General features: G+C 37.4%; 1 protein-coding gene across 2 annotated transcripts; it reads left to right on the top strand.

The window, feature by feature from the left end:
• Positions 1–521: 521 nt before the first annotated feature.
• LOC124154454 (two pore calcium channel protein 1-like) lies at positions 522–17893 on the top strand. 2 transcript variants are annotated; one of them, XM_046528195.1, is made up of 19 exons: positions 522–1015; positions 2178–2390; positions 5111–5196; positions 5296–5416; positions 5496–5624; positions 6633–6694; positions 6902–7075; positions 8646–8747; positions 8825–8951; positions 10335–10536; positions 10651–10795; positions 11754–11918; positions 12196–12260; positions 12332–12483; positions 14927–15143; positions 16326–16416; positions 16503–16616; positions 16809–16990; positions 17595–17893. In XM_046528195.1, exons 2-19 carry the CDS (start codon positions 2316–2318, stop codon positions 17681–17683), a joined length of 2298 nt encoding a protein of 765 aa, XP_046384151.1. In that variant the 5' UTR covers positions 522–1015; positions 2178–2315; the 3' UTR covers positions 17684–17893. The 2 variants fall into 2 exon arrangements, with proteins under 2 accessions (XP_046384151.1, XP_046384152.1); XM_046528196.1 differs by lacking the exon at positions 522–1015 and adding an exon at positions 1104–1319.
• The last annotated feature ends 2279 nt before the right edge of the window (positions 17894–20172 follow it).

A 20172-nucleotide genomic window follows, 5' to 3' on the forward strand; every position in this document is an offset into this window, starting at 1 on the left:
CAGAAAACTCTCAAGGGGGGTGCAAAAGCTATTTTGAGTTACCTTTACTATTACCGTAATAAAAAATAATCAAGTCACAAGCAAAGTTTTAGAAAATTTTATTCAAACTGATTATACACATATACAAGACAATGCATAATATGCATGACATAAAAAAGTTTCAATAGCGGTTCTACAATGTTCGGCAATGAAGGCGGCCCCGCAAAGTGGGGGGAGCGCGCCCCCCATATGTATCCGCCAATGCCTCTGTAGGAGGTTGTCCAGTGAAACACAGTGTTTATCATTTTCAGGAAATTTTCAAAATGTGCGCTAATTGTACCGCATCAACTGACGACCGCAAACAAATAGACTTTCCAGTCTATATTTACGGAAAATCACATATTAAAATTCGCAGTTGAAAAATCACAATTACAAAAACATGAATATTTCATTCATACTGAAAAAAAACAAATCGGCCTTGTTATCCTGTTGCCACGACACCTCTAGCGCTGGCGTGACTCCCCATTCCGAAGCATAGCGAAGGCCCATTCGAAAACGCGCCCATGAAATGCGCCGGTGACTGCCCCCCTCCGTCCAGATGCGGCGAGCGCACTATCAGGTCTCGAGTGACATTGACGGAAACCAGACTCATCGCATTCCTCGCCAAATAGCCCTCTGTGTGCCTTGCCTCGACGTTGTTCCTCCCATTCAATCCAAATTCATCTTCTTATAAGAAAGTCTACGGTTGCGTCTCTCATCGACTGAGCTGCTGGAGGTGGAATTGATATTCGCACTTGCCGTGACGCAGGTATAATTTAGTGTGCTAGGGACGCCTGTATTGCGTGGTTTTGATCCGCCCATATCTGCTCTGTCTAATCATTGCGAGTGAGGTCGCATGAGTGCCTAATGTAAGCAGTTGAACTAATGTGGCGTGTGTGGTGAAGTTAGTAGTTCATCTATCTTGGGAAAACATCCCACATACATCTCGGTCGTTACCCGTTGACATTTCTAAGTTGAAGGAATTCTACTCGTCGAGGTAAGTCGGTATTTCCAGTGTCGTCATCATTTGTGCCTGAACGTCTATTCGTCCATCGAGATGTGCTTTTGGAGTTTTGTGGGATCGGATAGGTGCCTCACAGAGTTTGACCATACAGGGCCGTAATTACTGCCAGGACTAGTCCTCGGATGCCCGTGGCCGAAGGGGCTCTTCAACGATAGTTTATTTGCTATATTTGTGCAAATCCGGCTCACTGTTATTCTCTTGAAACATCCGTCTCAGTGGCGGGTATCAATTGATATGCAAATGCCTCTTTGCTGGACGATCAGCTGTTAAGTCACGGGTAGGTACAGTCAGGGCCGCCCACAAACTTCTTGTGGTCCGGGGTATAGTTTGGGCGTGAGCAACCACCCCCCCCCCCCCCCCCCGAAAATAAATAGAATTTGAACATTGACTAATCTAAATTATCGGCCCCTAAACTCTGCGGCCCGGGGCATTCCCCCCCCCCCCCCGTGGGCAGCCCTTGGTATAACAGTACATAGATATGCAACTCAACGAAACTGCACACCTATCTATCTGCTTCTTTGTTATCTTATAGTTTCTCAGTGCGACACAAGTTTGCAGTGAGCGTAGAGTAGGGCAGTGGCGCAGCAAGGGGGGTTTTGGGGGATAAAACCCCCCCCAGAGCTCAGAGAAATTTTCAAATTTAATCCATTTTACTTAATTGGATTGATATTACTAATACAATAGTGCAAGAGTTAATAAAATATCGCTCAGAAAGCCGCAAAACTCACCATTTTGAACCATTTATCATAAAATTCCGCAATTTATTAATCTCGCACATACCGCTTATCCTGGTGGGTATTCCATACCCCCACACACCCCGGTATTAGTTGCACCTAAATCACCCCCAGCCTTAGTTCCCAGCTGCGCCCCTCGAGTAGGAGGGTTACAAATGCCCCTGAAATGTTTGGTAGAAGAAGTGTCATGAGTGGGTCCACGAAAAGAACCCTCCCTCAAATTACCCCCTCTCCTCAGGACGGCCTTGGTTATGTCAAGGCATAGACTGCCCAGATCCCATCATCACCTTTTGAACTTTCGGACTCCAAATTTTATAGTTACAACCCTGTGGTGGTATTTGGGAATGAAATACCTAATTTAATTTTGACTATTATGTAATTTTTATCTTTCTGTTTCCCAGATACCTCATGATTTTCCGGTACTAACCTTAGAAACCGGAGAACTGATTTTGGTGTTGAAACATATTCCTGGTGTAAGGCTATCGGAATTTATAAAACAATTTTTAGTTATGAAAAATTGATTGCCTCGGAAATTAAAGATGGAGTGTAGATTACAAGAAGAAGAGAATATATCAGAGGTTGATAATCGTCCGAAGGAAGAAAATGATGAGAAGGTAATCTACTGCTGGATTTTGAAAACTGCCAGATGTCTCCCAAGCCATTTTTTCTGTCCCCTGATACCAAAATCCAGTAAGAGGGGTTTAGAACCCAAGGGGTACAAGTGATTTTTTTGTAAACAGAGTTAGGCACAGAAATTGATAGAAGAAATGCACTAACATTTGGTGGCCAAGGGATACGAGTGAGTCTCTGTTCTGTGCTGACATGGACTGGAAAATTAAATGAATTACTAAATATCTAGTTGGCCTCTTTGTTTTCTTTTCCTAATTTATGTAACTAACTCTGTTTAAAAAATCACTTGTACCCCTTGGCTTCTCACCCCCTCATATAAGTATTGTAGCCTTAGGCTGATTGATTGGTACTGTATTAAGTCAAGAATATACATGACTGTTAATAAAGCGTGGTAACATTTGTCTCCTTAGATAAATTCATAGTTGTTTCTTGAATTCTGTATTTTGATCTTCAGTAATATGCTGGTAAAATATCTAGACTTTATTCTTCATACTGTTATTAATTATTAAAGCTTTATATCAATTAAGATACGTTAACATGGAGCATTTTGCATATTATGCCAGCCCCTTGCCCCTCCTAACTCCCTCTTCAATTCACAGTAAGGCCTACTTCCTCTTATTCTATATGTATATAAATTTTATTCTCCTCCTCCTCCTCACTCACGCAACATTCTTCCCTTTAACAGTGTTTTAGCATCCCCTCCATATTGAGTACTCCATCCATACCTTCTGTCTTCTCCGTATCTCATCTAGAAGCTTCCTCTCCTCACCCACCATGTCATCGTCCATCCTCCTCTCTGCCCACTCCACCTTTTAATTCCTCTTCACACTCATTTCCTAAACACCTTCAGTCTCTTCTTGTCCTCCTTTCTGAGGGTCTTTATTTTCACACTGTAAATTGCTTCACTCCAGATCAGGCTAAACTCTTCTTAAAACTCTTACATCATGATCCTTTCATTGGCTCTTTCCTGTAAATGAATGACTCCTTTTCATAAGCAATTTTCTTCCTCGTGTCCTTACTCCTGTATCCATTTCCCTGTAGGGTGCTGCCTAAATGGTTGGACTGCTTCACTTTAAGTTATTTGACTGCCTATTTTTACCTTCAGCCTCACAGTCCTGGCTAACAATGCTTAGCAAAACTGGATAACTTTGGTCTTCTTGTGATTGATGTTCATGCAACATTCCTTGCAATGCTTATCTAACACATTCACTGAAGCCTGCAGCCCTCTTTGACAGTCATCTCAATACCTGATCATCTATGAACCTTCCTGATTTAAACATCATTTCCTCCATGTTAACTACTCATCCCACACTCATAAGTGTAATTGTTAAAAAGCAATGTTCATAGTGGAGTTTAATATTCTAAGAAACTAAAATCATTAATTGGTACTGACATATTGTTACTATTATTGCTGGTAACCGTTTACCAGTTTGGGAAGGTGGACATGAAAGATGACAATACACCACCTCTTCTCTTCATCCTTTAGTGTCACTTAATGCCCTCTCATTATGTCCCCATCTTTGGTGTTACAAATGACCTTCTGCTCTCAATTATTCTGTTCTGGATCCCAATATTTTCCTTGCCTATATTCTCAACTCAATCTTGTACAGTAATGCTCCAGGTAACTTTTTACTAGCCTAATCTTCACTCACTACAACAAAATTTGATCATCAACAACCCTTTGCTCAAGGGTGTCCACTTATATGGCAACATTCCCTTGGCCTTGAAATCACTGGTTCTTTGTTCCCTTGCAGTAATGATTTCCCATAAAGTTGGGGGTGTCCATAGGGACCAGTGGTGGATCCAGGATAGGGACAAGGGAGGTGTCAGGGAGGGTCATTAACCTCCCAATAGAAGTGGGGGTCCAAAAAAACAAAATTACCATTTTATCAAATGTGAATTGGATACCCAAGGGGGTTTATCCTCTCTGGATCTGCCTCCAGTAGGGACTCTGTGTATGTAACGTGTGTGGTCCAAAAAATGAAAGCATTCAAATTTCGCACGACACCCTCTAATTCGGTTACACAAATAGCTATAAAATTGTTTTTGAAAAAATTCAAATACCGTATTGCTCCGAATATAGTCCCCCTCTGATAATAGTCCCCCCTCCCCCTAATTTTGAGGCTTCAGTTTTGGGAAAAGTTAAAGAAATGCATTTGAATATAGTCCCCCCCTTTACTTTTACCACAGGCATTTTTGGAGAAAAAGGGAAAAAGGGGGGGACTATATTCAGACATATACACCGCCATTTGAAGCAGTGCCCCACGCAGTTTTATACTTTGGTGTAGTGCCCATTGAATCCTATAGGGTATGCAACACGGTTAGGAAGAATAATTTTTCCTTTTTGGAGATACTCAAGGTGTGATCTGGGACTTGGTTTCATGAACTCAAAGTTAAACTACTATGTCAACTCCCATTACACAAAAAAACTTCAATTATTCTATTAACTTTCTACTTTTTTTACAAATGCCATTTTCAGGCAGTGAATCTCAGATTCCTTATCAAAATTGCTATGGTGATTGAGGTAAAACTCGACAAATCACACTTTTTTGTAAGTTACAAGGTTCACCAATTAGAGAAATTTGATAAGAATCTGAAAGAATCACATTGAGTGGTATGTTTCATTCATATGGAATGACCCAATTAGCTTAAATAATTTAAGTTTTTAGCTCTTAACATTTTGATGTCTTAATGAATGTTTCAGAAATTATTATTGGCATCAGTTTTCATTAAAGATGCATGTAATGGCCACTTCGGAATCATGTATAAAACGGATGAGAAGAGTTTGAAGTAAGTACACATATTCACCCTTAATTTGTTTAGTTAGTATTTTTGAACTGAATGAATGGTCTTATAACATTAATGAATATAATTTGGATATTTTTTCAGGTCTTACATTGCTTTTAACTGTTTATGGGTTAAAGTAGTTCTACATTTCATAATATTCTTTCATCTATCTCTTGCATTATTTGAGCCCCCGGCTGTGGAAGGACTAGCTTTACCAAATTGGGTAACGTGGATAACTTTTTATGCTGTTCCATACCCTGAGTTAACAAGCCCGTTAATAAAATTTTCCCTTATTTTTCTAGGTCACAATCATCTTCGAGGCAATCTGTCTTGTATTTTACTTATCTCACATACTATTTGCAGCATCCTTCAGTGAAACCAAGCTATTTTGGATAGATATAAAGAATATAACTGTAATGATTGTACTTTGTGTAAGTATCAATTTGTTAATTTTTGTACCAATACTTGTAAGTTGGTACTCTCTGAAAAATTGAAACAAGTTTTATCGAAGTTCTGTTGTGCACCTAGGTAGTACAGTGGCAGATACAGATGGGGGTTCAGGGGGTGGCAATACGGGCGGGCCCCCCTTGCAGGCCCGCCCGTATTGCCAAACATTCGAGAACCACAATTATAACTTTTTTATATCATAAGATGGCATTTATACGTGTGCAGTAAATTTATTCTTAAATTCTGCACGTGACTATTTTTATTCGGATAAAAGTAAAGAGGTAACTCAAGATATCTCTTGCACCCCCCCCCCCTTGGGTTTTTTCTGTATCCGCTACCTAGGTAGTATGTAAATGCTTTATTACTGCTAATTGACCTCACAGCTCTTTATATTATGCCTGTAGCTAGGAAAGGTCTAGGGATCATAGAACTCTGTGCCTATGGGTCTAGGAAATCTCATAACATAGTCCCCCTGAATAAATCATCCCCACCACAAATTTTTGAAGGTTCAATTTCGGAGAAAAAAAATATCTTCAAAGGGCTTGTTTTATTTTCCTGTTGAAAGGTGAGTTCTAACAAGAGATAAGTGGGTGAGCACCAATGTCAAAGCCTCTCAGGGTCAATATTCCATCTAAATTATGCATTTCCCTTTTTCATAATACTTATAAATACTGTTGCAGAAAAGTGAGAGCATTATTTCAAAGGCTTCCTCTCATATTTAATTAGCCTGTGGAAGTATGTACCAGCTTTACCAAATTGGGTAATGTCGATAACTTGTTCCATAGTCCTGAGTTACCAAGCCCATAAATAAAATTTTCTTTTTTCACTTACCCTATTGTAAATATTCAATTCTGTTCAATTGAAAAGTGTCTAATGTCAATTTCATATTTGGAAATTCAATTGAATATTTCCAATAAGGTCTATTTCATCTCCCTGATGAAGTACAATAAACCATATGCAATGAAATGAATAGTGCCATTAATCTTTTTCAGCTTATCACAATAGACATAGTCTGCTACCTTGGATTTTATTGCAATGGCGTTTCTGTGATAAGGTAATAATCATACATGTACTGTCGATTTTTATGCATCTGACTACTCTCAAATATTTGCCTACAATTGTTCAATTCTCTATCTTCATTTCCCAGCCTCTGTATTTTTTTTCACTTTTTGGTTGAACTTTTCTTATGAATTACTCATAATAAAATCTAATGATTTATCACGGTAAATGCCTGAAGCAATGATTTCTCCATTTCTTGAAGGTGGTCAAGACCATTGAGGCCTTTGCTTCTTGTGAACTTCTTGGAATTCCGCCAAGTTCGAAGGGCTTTGAGGAATATTTCGAGAACAATGCCTGATATTATGAATGTCCTCATTCTGCTTTTCCTTGCCATCAGCCTATTTTCTTTGATGGCTCTCAAACTATTTGGCAATAGGTAAGTAGCCAGCTGGCTATAAGCCCCATTTTTAACTATGCATACTTGTATCAATTTTACTATTACAGCATCCCCCAGGGATACAGTGTACACTAAGATGCCTTTTTCTTGTAGATATAAAGATGCCTTATACCATTCTAGTTGCATCAAAATTCTGAGCTAATGAACCATTTATTCTCAAAATACCATTCCTTTATTTGTTTCTCACACACATGCAACATTCTAAGTCATTATGCTTCTTGCATTCAGCTAAAATGTCTGTGTTACCGAGCATGTGAGCATCTCCTTGACGAAAAAAGTTTGTGACAAATGTGACTGCAAATGATATAAGCAATGCTATTTTCAGCCTTTTGTTCTCAAAAAGTTACAGTCTGTACAATCCTTCTCTCTGGACTCAATTAATGCGCCAAGAGTCTCATCTTGACAATGCTGAGAAATGAAAGTCTCGTCTCGACCATCAAGACGAGACTCTCACACAGCACTAGTGGCCGCCCCGTGTACCCCTCCCCCCACACCTTGGTTTGCTACTACAACAAATATTATAAAACAGGATCTTCAAGTTGGCCTCTAAAAGTGTTGTCACCCACCGCACATGTAAATGGGTTTTTAAAAAAGTTGCCACATGCATTGCTGACAAAGAAAATGATTTGAGATTCTCAGGGATATAAGGTGTAATTAGGGGTAATAAGCGAAACTTATACATATGATGATGCAATCTATCAATTTCATTACTTTTCAATACTATCCCTTGTAATTACAAAACATTATAATGGAAAATATTTGAAAAAAGTGAATCGCATTGCACTCATCACCACGCTGCGGACATTTTTAAAAACTTATTGAAATGCGAAAGAAGTGGCAACAGAAATCAGCTTTCTATTGGATGGAATTGGGTCACCTCTAAGCAGTCCACTTGGCTACTACATAATTCTCTATTCTTACTACCAACATACATATATCAAATGTATTCATTTGCTGATCATCGTGGTACTCAGTTGATACCATTTGTCTAAAAAGGATATTACAAACCATCGTCTCCTACTCAGCAATGATACTGTTAAACATAATTTAAGTGTGATTCGTAATGAGTGTGATGTACTTAAAGGAAAATTTTAATATTCTTACTGAGTTATTGTTATAAGTGAGTTATTTTGCATTTTGCTTAAAACGGTGTATTTTTTAAGTAATAACTAGCAACACCTATACCTATATTTTTTCTGAAATTAGTGCCCACATAATGATGTAAAAATAAATTTTTAATAAGTTCTTTACTAAAGGAAACATGATCGGTTAATAAATTCCTAGCTTTATGAAAGCCTTTCAATCACAAATTCTTTGAAGATCAAATTTTTCAAGTACTATGTGGGCTTGAGTCATTCAGATGCCAATGAGCTTTGCACTTTTTCTATTGCTCTATGCAAACAAATATCCGACACCAACTTGTGTGTATTGAACTGAGTTATCACCAAAACGTATACTGTATTACACTTACTGTCAATTGAAGAATTTAATTTTCATTGTTACTTTAATTTTTAGTCTAACATAATAACCACATTTTATTTCATTTTAGGAACCTTACATATAGAAATGGAAATGCTTATTTTCAAAATTTAGTTGACAGCTTTTTTGATCTGTATGTTCTAGTCACTGCAGCCAATAATCCAGATATCATGTAAGTATTGACCATGATTAATGTCGTGAAGTGAATTTTTCCTCTTGTGTGCATAATTACCAATTCATTTATTCCAGGATTCCAGCATACAATGCTGAAAAAATATCTGCCCTGTTTTTTATCATTTTTATCACCATTTGTGTGTTCATCATCATGAACATTTTTTTGGCTGTTGTTTACAACAATTACAGAAAAAATTTGAAGGTTTGTACATCATTAAATCTATATTCTTATAATTGGCATAGGTCAGCTTAGTTCTTTGTCTCTCAGTTCTATCACCTTTTGACCTCAGAACTGGAATGTAAAGCAAAATGAATCAGTCCCAAAATACGAGGGTCATATGAAAAGTAAGCTCTCCAAATTGTTTTTTTCATTGTGGCTGAGATTTTTTGCCAATGCATATTATAGGTTAGAAACCTTGAACATTTGGCTATTTTGTGATGCAGTTGCCCTAGTGCTCAATGACTTTCCACATCCGTGAGACGAACTTATGCTCTCCCTCCTCAAACCAGCTTCCCATAGGTAGGTAAGAATCACTTCCTGAATGTCATCGTTGTTCACAGGGCCGAATTTAACCAAAGATACGCTATAGGCACCTCTCCATTGATCGCCCCTCCTCACTTGAGCCTCACTTCATGAGAGCAAACAGCCCCGATTTTTATGATAACGCATAGCCACTCGCATGAGGTAAGGTTCAGAAAAAAGGAATAAACTGATATATGGCTGATAGCATAAGTTTATGCTTGAATTTTTACGCAGAGAAAACATAATTCAATTCTTTTCCTGGATCCACCACCAGGGGCGGATCCAGGATATTTTTCTGGGGGGGCACAAGCAAGGCTGTATCCAGGATTTTGTTCTGGGAGGGGCACAAGGATGCCTCGTAATACAAAATGAATGCAATGATAATGGGACCGTATTAAAAATCTTGCATATTTTTGAGGGCCTGGGGGGAGCATGTGCCCCTGTGCCCCCCCTGGATCCGCCTATGTCCACCACTGCATACCTTATTACAATTTTAAAAATAAAATTTAGTGTCAACTCAGACTGGATTTTATTTTAACCCTTTCACACTAAGCCTCCCACAGTGAAATGCTTCCCTTGCTACAAGTAGCACGAGAATTTTCTGTATTTTTCTGCACATAACTCTCTTGTGGTGATGAATCGCAAGAGCTAAACTGAAGAATTGCACCAAGACAACCTGTCATGTAGTATGAATTTTTCGTCAAATTTGTTCCCATCATCATGTATTTTGTTGATTTAGATGTTTGATTGCCCCTAATACTCACATAATAATTGGGAATTGGCTACCATCACATTTGGAATTAAAATAATGTTCCTACATTATATTTACAACGACTGATTTGTCACAGAAAAGAATGGTCAGCTGGAGCCATGAAAAATACACACCTTTTTGTGAACCAGATGCATCCACGCAGGTCAAGATGGGTTTAGGGGAGGCTAAATAGTTTAATGTGAATCTTTAATTTTGTATTCTTTTTTTTAACTAATCTATGCTAGAGGACTTGAATTTGAAGATAACAATGGCTAATGCAATGTCTAATTTGCAAATATTTTCTTTTTTAGAATGAAATTAAAAAGAGTATTTATTTGAAAAGAAATTTGCTCCTGAAAGCTTACAATTTGATCAAGACTACAGGTAATGCAAGTGATGGTGTTGAAAAGGATGCATTTTCATCGTTACTGAAAAAAATTAAACCTGATCGAAGTGGAACATATGCAAACATACTTTGGCAAGTGTTGGATCCAAAAGGCAGCAACCAGATAGGCATGTGCAGCTCTTGCTAACATAATTTGTTCTTATTCTTCGCACAGTTGTTTGCTCTCATGAATGTTATGATTGTGATTTTGTTCATTTTTGCATGTATTTTCATTATTTCAGGGAAGTTGGAATTCATGCAGCTGGCTGACCTCCTAAATGTTGAAATTTCAGAAGTTAAGGACAGAGTCACATATCTTCAAATGTTTTTTCCGAAACTATACAACTCAAACCCATCCAGATTTATACAGAGCTTTGTAAAGGCCAAGTAAGTAACAATTAATTATAGCATGACTAATGAGGATAATTTTCTCGATCATTCAAGTCTCGGAGCCAAATTTCTCATTCTCTAAAAAGTCTCAGAAAACGGTAGATTTTTGTCCCTTACGCAAAAAACATGCTGAAGCAAATATTCATGATAATAACCTAGAAATACTTCTTAAAGGTTCACAATTATTAAACTAACTCTTCACTCAAGTTATGGCTCCTATGTCAAATGCAGATCATATTACTATACATGAGGGGGCATATAAGGCTAGGTAATGTAATTTGAAATACATTTTTAATTTATAAAGGATTCCCATGATATTTTATATTCAAAATAAATGTATAATTTAAAAAAATAAAGAAGTATGGTAGTATACATTTGATACCTAAACTGCAGAATCTAGTTCTTCCCCTGAAGAACTAGATTCTGAAAAGATCTCAGGCACACATACAAACAGGTTTGCAAAATTTCCAGTGTCCACACTCGTACAATAGAATACCAGAATAAACTAGAAAATTCGTGCACCCAGTCAAACACACACCTTGCATAATTTGCATTTGAGAACAAGTTTCCGTGGAGGTCTTGAATGCTTGATCACATAGGTTTGTGAAGATCTTTCTGTCATCTACGATATCTAAAAAGTGGGGTGTATAGACATATCTTAAACACAATCAAAGTCGCTCAATATATTCTTCACATTTAGATGGGTTGGGCTCACCGCTCCCTTACATTCATCCTAGAATGACTGATGAAAATGCTGCCCTGAAAATACAGTACAACATCAAGCCCTTCAAAATTCACACATTTATGTTACATTACCCTGCCCACAAAAAAATACTATGGAAGATCATACTGGTACTATTTACATGGTACAATCAAATTTTTTTGTGCCATAATTCTTGAAAATATGGTCCACATCCATAAACTTTGCTTTTTCATGATTACTTTTTTATTTCAGGTATTTTAGGTATTTATTTGATGCTGTAATTGTTATTAATGCTATATGCATAGCATTAAATGTTACTATGGCAGAATGGTTCTTTCTGAGTGTTTTTACTCTAGAAATAATGTTAAAACTATACACTTTTGGCTCAAGGGAGTTCTTCAAAAAATTTTGGAATGTGTAAGTATCATATATGATGGGAGAGTTTTCATCTTTTGGAGTCATTGCAATTTTATTCTCACATAAAATACCTTTTACACTTTATTCTATGGTATTTAAACTGATAATAAGCATGCTTCCTTCTCTTTTTCTGTTAGATCTAATATGTAAGAGTTACATTTTATTGCATCATGGGTGGGCTTATTTTTTTAATATTGACTTTTTAATAATTTACTGAATTTTTTCAAATGTAATGAATGTAAGAATTCCAACACTCTTGAAAAAATATTTCTTCCAGGTTTGACTTTGTTGTTATTGGGACTGCATTAGTGTGGAGCATCTGTGATGTAGTCAGTGAAAAATGTAAGTTTACTTAAATATTAAATCCTCAAAAAATTGAAGTGAGGTTATCACAAATTCTTTTTTCTTTTAAGCAATAAATGGTCGAAGCCACTTGGAGTTTCTAATGGTTCTAAGAGTGCTGAGACTGGTGAAAATAATTGGAGGAATTCCACGATTTCGAGTGATCATCAGGACCATTATGCATTTGGGACCATCTATAATTACATATGGATGTGTTTTGATGGTAAGTTCCTTGAGCCATAAGGTTTTGAAAAGACTTCTCTGGTTATAAAAATTCTCCTCCCACTCTTTTTAGGACTTTTCTATAAATCTCTAGATCTAAGCATTTCATTTTCAAGCAATCACTAAGCATTTCGTTTTCATAGTTCCTCTGCTGCACTATACACATTTCAAATGCTTCCACCCTGTATTTCAATGTTGCTGCCATTTTTAATGCCTACTACCATTAAGAAGCATAATCCAGCTGTTCAAGTTCTAATGAATTAATTCTTTTATGCTTAATGTTACCGCTGTATTTTGATCCTCCTTTTTTTTTAATAATGTCTTCTCTTCCATTATTATAATGACAATATTGGTCATACTTCTTCCATTACTGGTACGGGATCAGGTTGGTGTGGTGACTAGTGTGTTAGCTTCCCATCCAGCAGGTTCAGGTTCAAATCCCGGCAGTGGCGGAGAATTTTCATAGACTGCCTGCTTGAGTGTTGTGTGGAGGACATTTCAAGTACAACACTCTGTCCATTGGATGGGACGTAAAGCCATGGTCCGCTTAGTACCTTTCATTAAGAGCAGGCTAGAGCTGATGCCGGGTTTCTCTTGATTATTCCTTCCATACCATTCCCTCATAGCACAAATAACCTCGGCTGTCGGTCGCCTCCTCCAAATACCATGACACCATCCATCACTGGTTATTCCAACCTCCTCGATAACACAATGAATTCACCTCTGCAGGTTTTCGCTTCCATATTCTAATGATCGCTTGGAATTTTTCTCAGTTGCTGCAAGGTAATATCTTAGTTCTCATCATATATATTTAATTTATATTTTTATTTCTGTATTTATTTCTATATACATGTACTAGAATCTTCTTGAAATCCTTCTCTGTCTCTGTGGTGACTTCTACCTCATTTGCAAATCCTAACCTGCTCCCCATCTTTTTCCCGCAGATATTCACTCCATGGAAGCCATTTATTAATCTTCATTGATGGTTTCCTCAATGCATATAAACATTGAAAATCATGTGACAAAGCAAAGCCTTGTTATCAAAGAGGTTTTTAATTTCTTAATAACATGGTAGTTCAATAATCTTACATATTATCATTTCATGGATGGTTAGTTTCTTATAATCATTCCACGAGACCAGTGTGCATTTGTATCAACTGTGTTCCTTTTCTATTCTCCTATCAGAAAATGTAATCTGTCTAAAGATGAAAAATATTTAGTTATTCACAGTAGCTATGACTTCCTTATCTGAAATAATCTTTTTCTATGAGCCAAATTTTGAGGCTAAGCAATGGTAGAAGTCACACTTTGCTCAACCTGGGTGGTGAATGATGGATGATACATAGTAAATTCATTCTTACATTTGTAGTTGTAGGCCATCTTATCCAAAGGGCTTGAACTCCTGCTATGTCATATCTATCAATATCAGTTGTTTTGCAACCAAATTTGTGATGATATGACCTTAACCAATTTGCGCCGAGAATGGGGTGGAGCTGACGGGCATTTTCATACACAGACCTGACATCGGGTACAGCTGTCACCAGGGGTGGTCAGGGGTGATTGGGGGCCCTTGGCTGGAGATCATGAGCCCCCCCTCAGCAGAGGATTCGCCACCTCCCCCCCTCCTCCCGGAAAATTATAGGATTTTGCATGCCCGGAAAATGGATTTTGACGCTATTCTGGCTCTTAAAAACAAGATTAATAAATAATAAATACAATTTTGTAAGAAAAAATACTATGAAAAGTAGGAACTTCACAGCTTATAAAATTTAATTAGGTATTTATCCGGTAGGTTATGGTTCTATTATCTATTTAGCGATTTTTTCATTGAAAATGCCCTGAAATGAATAAACCTCTAAAATAACCTTTTTAAATAAACCTTTCAAAAAGCAAAAGTAAAAATGTTAAATACTATGAAGCATATTTTGGGGCCAGATGAAGACCTGTGGTTGTTATGAATTAACCTTGTCCAATTAATTTTTGCATTGCATATAGATGTAGTCACAAGTACGTAGCTTTTATCCATACTCCTTTGTTATTGTTTTAAAGAGTAGATAAAAACTTGGACAAAAATTAAGGTAAGTACTAATTTTGTAGAAAAATTTAAGCCTGAATGAACAAACACATCTCAAAGTATTTTAGAAGATTACTTTAGAAGATCGGCGTGGCCGTGACCCACTTCTGGGTCACAGAGTGAAGAATGAAGTTTTCCTGTGACCTATCCGTAGATCCCATTGCAGTCAGAACCTAGGATGGGAGATTGTCTGCAGTGAATGTGTTAAATATTTATAGGATATTATTTTTTTACTACTCAAGTATTAATAGGATTAGCAGGAATACTTTATCTTGTTGTAGAATTTCTAACTATGAATTTTTATTAATTAGACATAATAACATTCTAATCATGTACCCTGAAATTTTTATCCTTTTTTATGATTGCTCAGGTGTTCCAGTACATGTTTGCCATTGTTGGAATGGAACTCTTTGGAGGGCTGGTGAAACTTGATGAATCATTATCCGAAGGAAATGAAACATTCTGTGGGGACTTGAAGCTGAAAGATAGTGATTTCTGGAGATCAGACTACTGTAACATGAACTTCAATAATATATTGCAGTCAATGGTCATCATGTTCGAGCTGAGTGTCGTCAACCAATGGCATGATATCCTTTGATAATTGCTCACGGTCTTCTTTATCATTAACAGAACTAAGATTAATTCACAGAAGTAGTAATTTGAAAAATTAATTAATCCTACTATCCAAAAACCTAATTAATCCTGAAATATTGCCTAGGACTGAGATCGCAAGATAATTTGAGGGAAAAAGAAATAATTTGGTGAGGAATATGTAAATGCCCACTAGAGACCGATGGGTCTTGTTGGTCCATCCAAGATTCAATGAGAGATTGGGAGTAAGGATGCAGAAATTAAACTAGCATGTCACCTCAGGCTTGCCTTCATTCCATTAGGTCCTGTATTGCACCCTACAATGCATAAGCATCACACTCACTGGTTGCCTGTTGGTCATGGGAAGGGGAAGAAGGAAACAAGAGACGCTGAGAAGACTCAGGGTGGTATTCGAGGGGCGTGAGGGATAGGTATGCATTGGAATAGTACTCAGCACTGGCAGTAGCAAGTCAAGGTCACACTCGGGGAAAGGGGGGGGGGAGTTGAAAAGGACTGCTGACCAACATCTTTAAAATAATTATTATTGACTCTACCTCTTTAATTTTGGTTAAAGCATCCATCTCTTGATTTAATTTACGTGAACTGAAATTTAGGAGAAGCACACACCTTTACCCTCAGCCACTGCAATGTCTCGGCAGCTTTTTTCTAGGCTGCTGCAAAGGAATAGGTCCAGATGAGACTGGACACAGCAATGACGGGAAAAATTGAAAGCCATCGATCCTGTATCAGTTATTATTTGGTAAAGATTACTGGAATTATGATCTTTTTAACTGAAGGTTTTCATTGAAGAAATTCATCCAAATCATCGGAAGGCTAAGAGAAATTGTATACTTTTTCGGAGTACAAATAGAGAATTTCAGAAAAAATTTATAGATGGAACATTATTTCTTATTTTAAAGTTAATACATTAGCTAATGGGGCTAAATGGTCACCTTTAATTATCAGGTATTCTTCTATCATACATTTCAATCATGGAATTTTACATGATGAATGGTATTCTTTGTGTGAATAGAGCCACTAATTAAATGAGATATGGTTCCCTCATATTAATAAATACCTAATATCTGCAATCTAGTGAATATATACCTCCATGGGATTGTGTTCTAAGCAGAATCATTGGTTAACTACTAACTAGCTATTTCCTTAACCTGAAATACTTATCGCATCTGGATATGCCAAGGTGACTTCAAGCTGGGCCCGCCTCTACTTCATGTTCTATCACATTGTCTGCGTAGTCATTGTGTTGAAGTGAAGTACAAAATGTTCAAATGCTTAAAAAGAGATAGTTGTATGGTCATGATTTCATTAAAATAATCTTATTTCTTCCTCATTAGTATTTTCACAGCATTTGTACTGGAAGCCTTTATTTTGGAGTTTAATTTTTCTAAAAGATGGCAAGAAAACATCTTGGAAACAAAAATAAATGAATTGGGACTTGGGCTTGGAAGGTATGTATGTATTTTAATTAAGTCCTCTGTGCACTATGTATGTATGTAATGTTAAAAAATTATTTTGATGGCAGTGCTGTCTCCTACAGACCCTACTTATATGCTGAGTTCAGAATGAATTTCTTATCTGCATAAAATCTCAGAGTATATAATATCATTTTTATCAATATTTTGTTTGTGCCTAATTTGCAGCCAACCAAGGCAAAAAAAGAACATAATCGTCATGGATGAATCCCCGTTGGTGGGGGACATGGACGAAGATATTTTGGATGCTGATCATGACAGCAGGCAACTATACCTCTCAGTCCCCCTCCCCCCTGGTAATTACCCTGATCTAAGCACTGATACGGACCTGAGGTTTCATCTCAGCTCGGGTAAGAACTTATGAGTGTTTGGAATTTGAGGTCGGTGGATAGGAAATGACTAAAGTAGCTGCAGCTCTCTTTCCTTCAATTAGATTAACAATTTATGTACAAAAAAGTAAAGGGATATACACTTCGACCATTGTAAGAGATCATTATTAAATTTAAATGCACAGTCAATCGGAAGTGCTGGTTCATACAAGCCCTTCACTCAAAGCAGACATTACTTCTCTGCACCCCAGCTGGATAAGTGTCTGCATTGAAAAACCTCGCAACTGGGTGCAGTGCACACAAGCATGCTGTCTGGTTACTTTGTATATCTGCTAGTGCACTACACCTTATTTTCTGAAGCCAATAAAACTGGTAGAAGAGGAAAAGAGCTTGGCAGCTCAAGTGACAGAGCTTCTATTAGTACAAAATTTTTATTTTGAAATTTTATGAAAATTATAAAGTTATCTTCATTTGGTGGTGCATGAAATATATTTGAATGGCCAATAGATGTGGTCTCAAAGTAAGATAAGTTTAATCTGCAAAAGTACTTGGTCGCTATGTTTAGTATTTCATAAACCACCATTGTTTAATATTCTTGCATTTGAATATATTGTATGTTTTACAGGTCCAAAAAATGTGGAGGATCTCCTGAGGCGTATGTTCGAAGATGAAATCAGTGACCACAAGGAAGAGCTGGAGAACCATCCTGTATAGCCAATGTGGGGAAATATATCTGCCAAAAGACTTGTCTTTGTTGAAGCCTTAATGGAAAGATCATTTGCACCTGCTAAAGATATGGGCCAGTTTTACCATTAGTAGATTCCTTTCAAACTTCATTATAGGGCATCATGAACATTAATTACATCTGTTTCTTCATGTTTTAGTTACAAAAATGAAATAAAAGTTTTTCTTGTTTTCCATCAACAATTATCAATTATATTTCCACAGCATCTCTTCATTCGTAAATCCCAATTATAAAAACAGTAGTGGACTAAAGGGGGATGACCAACCCTCTCTCCTCCTCTTATTAATTTGGCTGTCATTTCTTGAAAACTTGAAAAGATAGCAATATTACATGTGGCTCTCCATTGAATGCTTTATTTTACCGGCCTAAATATGTTTAAAAATAATTGATAAACATCTACAAGCCACTCATCCATGCATCTCAGTCTTAAAGATGCATTATTGCTGATGGTGTTGCATACCACCAAGTTGTCGCTGAAAAAGATGAATTGCCCCTCCCCAAAACAACAACCTTAATCCACCCGAGTCTAGTAAATGAGAATACCTACTTCATATTATTCGTTCCATGGAGCAAATTTTACATTATTTCTTTTATGATGCCAATACTCTGGTTCAAATAGAGTTGATTTTTTTTGATTTTATGTTGAACTTTTCTACATTAAGTAATTCCACTCAATGACTGCCATATCTCCTTCTGTTGTCAGTAATGTTGTCACTCATGTGAACAAGTATTCTAAGTTCTGGCTGCAGCCTTGAGATAGCCTTGGCTGTAGCCATTTTGTGTATTGCTATATATGAAATATACAGGGTCCATTATGAAAGTAATATGGATGATATTATCATGACTCAACTATCCATCATAGCGGGGTGAAAAATGAGGGGTCGGCCCTTCCATTGCAGCCAGTCACCAGTTTGCTCCGAGCAGTCTGAGTAGAAAGACGTTCCTCCTAATGAAGTGTTTTTTTTTCAACTTTGTAACTTGGCACTTAAAAGGACGGCACGGACTTTGCACTGTCAAGAATTGTTGGATTTGATTCAAAATGAGCCGTACTTTCAGAACTCCGTCGTAAATGGAGACGAATCCTGCATGTCCAAGTACAACTCAGAATCGGGAAGGCAGAGCAGCAAGTGGCTCAAAAAATCATCCCCCAGCCTCAAGAAAGTGTTAATAATCAAGTCTCGCATCAAAACAATGTTCATTGTCTTTTTCTGATGCCCAAGGAATTGTCCATTGAGGAGTTTGTATCGCAGGTAGACATTGTCAACTCAGCCTCTTACCAGTAGGTGCTACGGAGATTGAAACGCTGAGGTGCACCAAGTCTCTCGCAAGAGGAATGACATCAAAAACACGATCAGGCTCCACCACGACAATGCATCCAATCACACAGCCGTCATCGTTACTAAGTTCCTGATCCGGAGCAACTCCCAGTTCAACACCCCTATTGATCCCTTGGCTCCGTAACAGTCCCCACTTGGCTCCATGAGACTTTTTTTTTGTTTCCCTGAGTAAAGAGAGAGCTGAAAGGAAAGCATTGGGAGTCTGTGGAAAACTTCCAAATGCATGTTATAACTTTCCTAAGAGACATTCCCTTCGAGGAGTTTTGAGGTGCCTTCCAGGCATGGCAGACACGTCTCCGCAAGTGCATTGATGTTGGGAGATGATATTTTAAATAATTTTATGCATTTGTACCGATAGGTCCAGTAAATATATTTTTCCTAGAATATGTGCATTACTTTTATAATGGACACTGTACACATGAATGCATATCGCTACACGAAATTTTACGTCTGGCACCTTGTCCTTAAAGGCTCCAAAATCCACAGTACCCCTTATAGATAAAGATAGTGATAGATAAGAGGTAAGATGGAAGTGAGAGATAAAGGGTATTTTCTGATAGCTATTGTTCACACTACTTCTGTTTATTCCCTCAATTATCAACTTGGGCTGAAAGTGGCTACTGGAAATTAAAGAAACTTTGGACAAAGATGATCTCTTAGCAAAAGAAATGAGTTCGGAAAAGATGAGTGTACACAAAGTATACCTTGAGCAGCATTGTATGGCAATATAAAACCTTCATAAAATATGATTGCAGAAACTGGAGGCAGGGAAAATTCCTGCCCTTAACTTAAGTGCAATGGACAACTGACACCACAGTCATCCACTTCAATGAAGGTCACAGCTAGCAAGGGAGCAACATTGTTAATCCTCCACAGTCAAGCACCCTTTGTGTATTGTAACAACACTTACTGTCATAATTCCATAATTTTAGAATAGGGAAGTGCACTGAGGGTGCATACTGCGAATCCAAAGAGGACTTCATCGGTTAGGGTGCCCAGCACAAAATTGGGGATCAAAGGTCAGAAATTTATTAAATTAAATTTTCATAACTCCTTTATGAATAGTAATTCAGTCGCATTATAAAAACTAAAGAGCAATGAAATGAATGCAATAGAAAATG

The sequence above is a fragment of the Ischnura elegans genome, chromosome 2 (assembly GCF_921293095.1).
Source record: "Ischnura elegans chromosome 2, ioIscEleg1.1, whole genome shotgun sequence".
Classification (NCBI taxonomy): Eukaryota; Metazoa; Arthropoda; class Insecta; order Odonata; family Coenagrionidae; genus Ischnura; species Ischnura elegans.

Excerpts from the sequence above, each read along its gene's own strand:
- LOC124154454 (XM_046528195.1), top strand. The coding sequence starts at position 2,316 with ATGGAGTGTAGATTACAAGAAGAAGAGAATATATCAGAGGTTGATAAT. Across the intron at positions 16,417-16,502 it reads TGCGTAGTCATTGTGTTGAA|TATTTTCACAGCATTTGTAC; the intron begins GTGAAGTACAAA and ends CTTCCTCATTAG. Across the intron at positions 16,617-16,808 it reads TTGGGACTTGGGCTTGGAAG|CCAACCAAGGCAAAAAAAGA; the intron begins GTATGTATGTAT and ends CCTAATTTGCAG.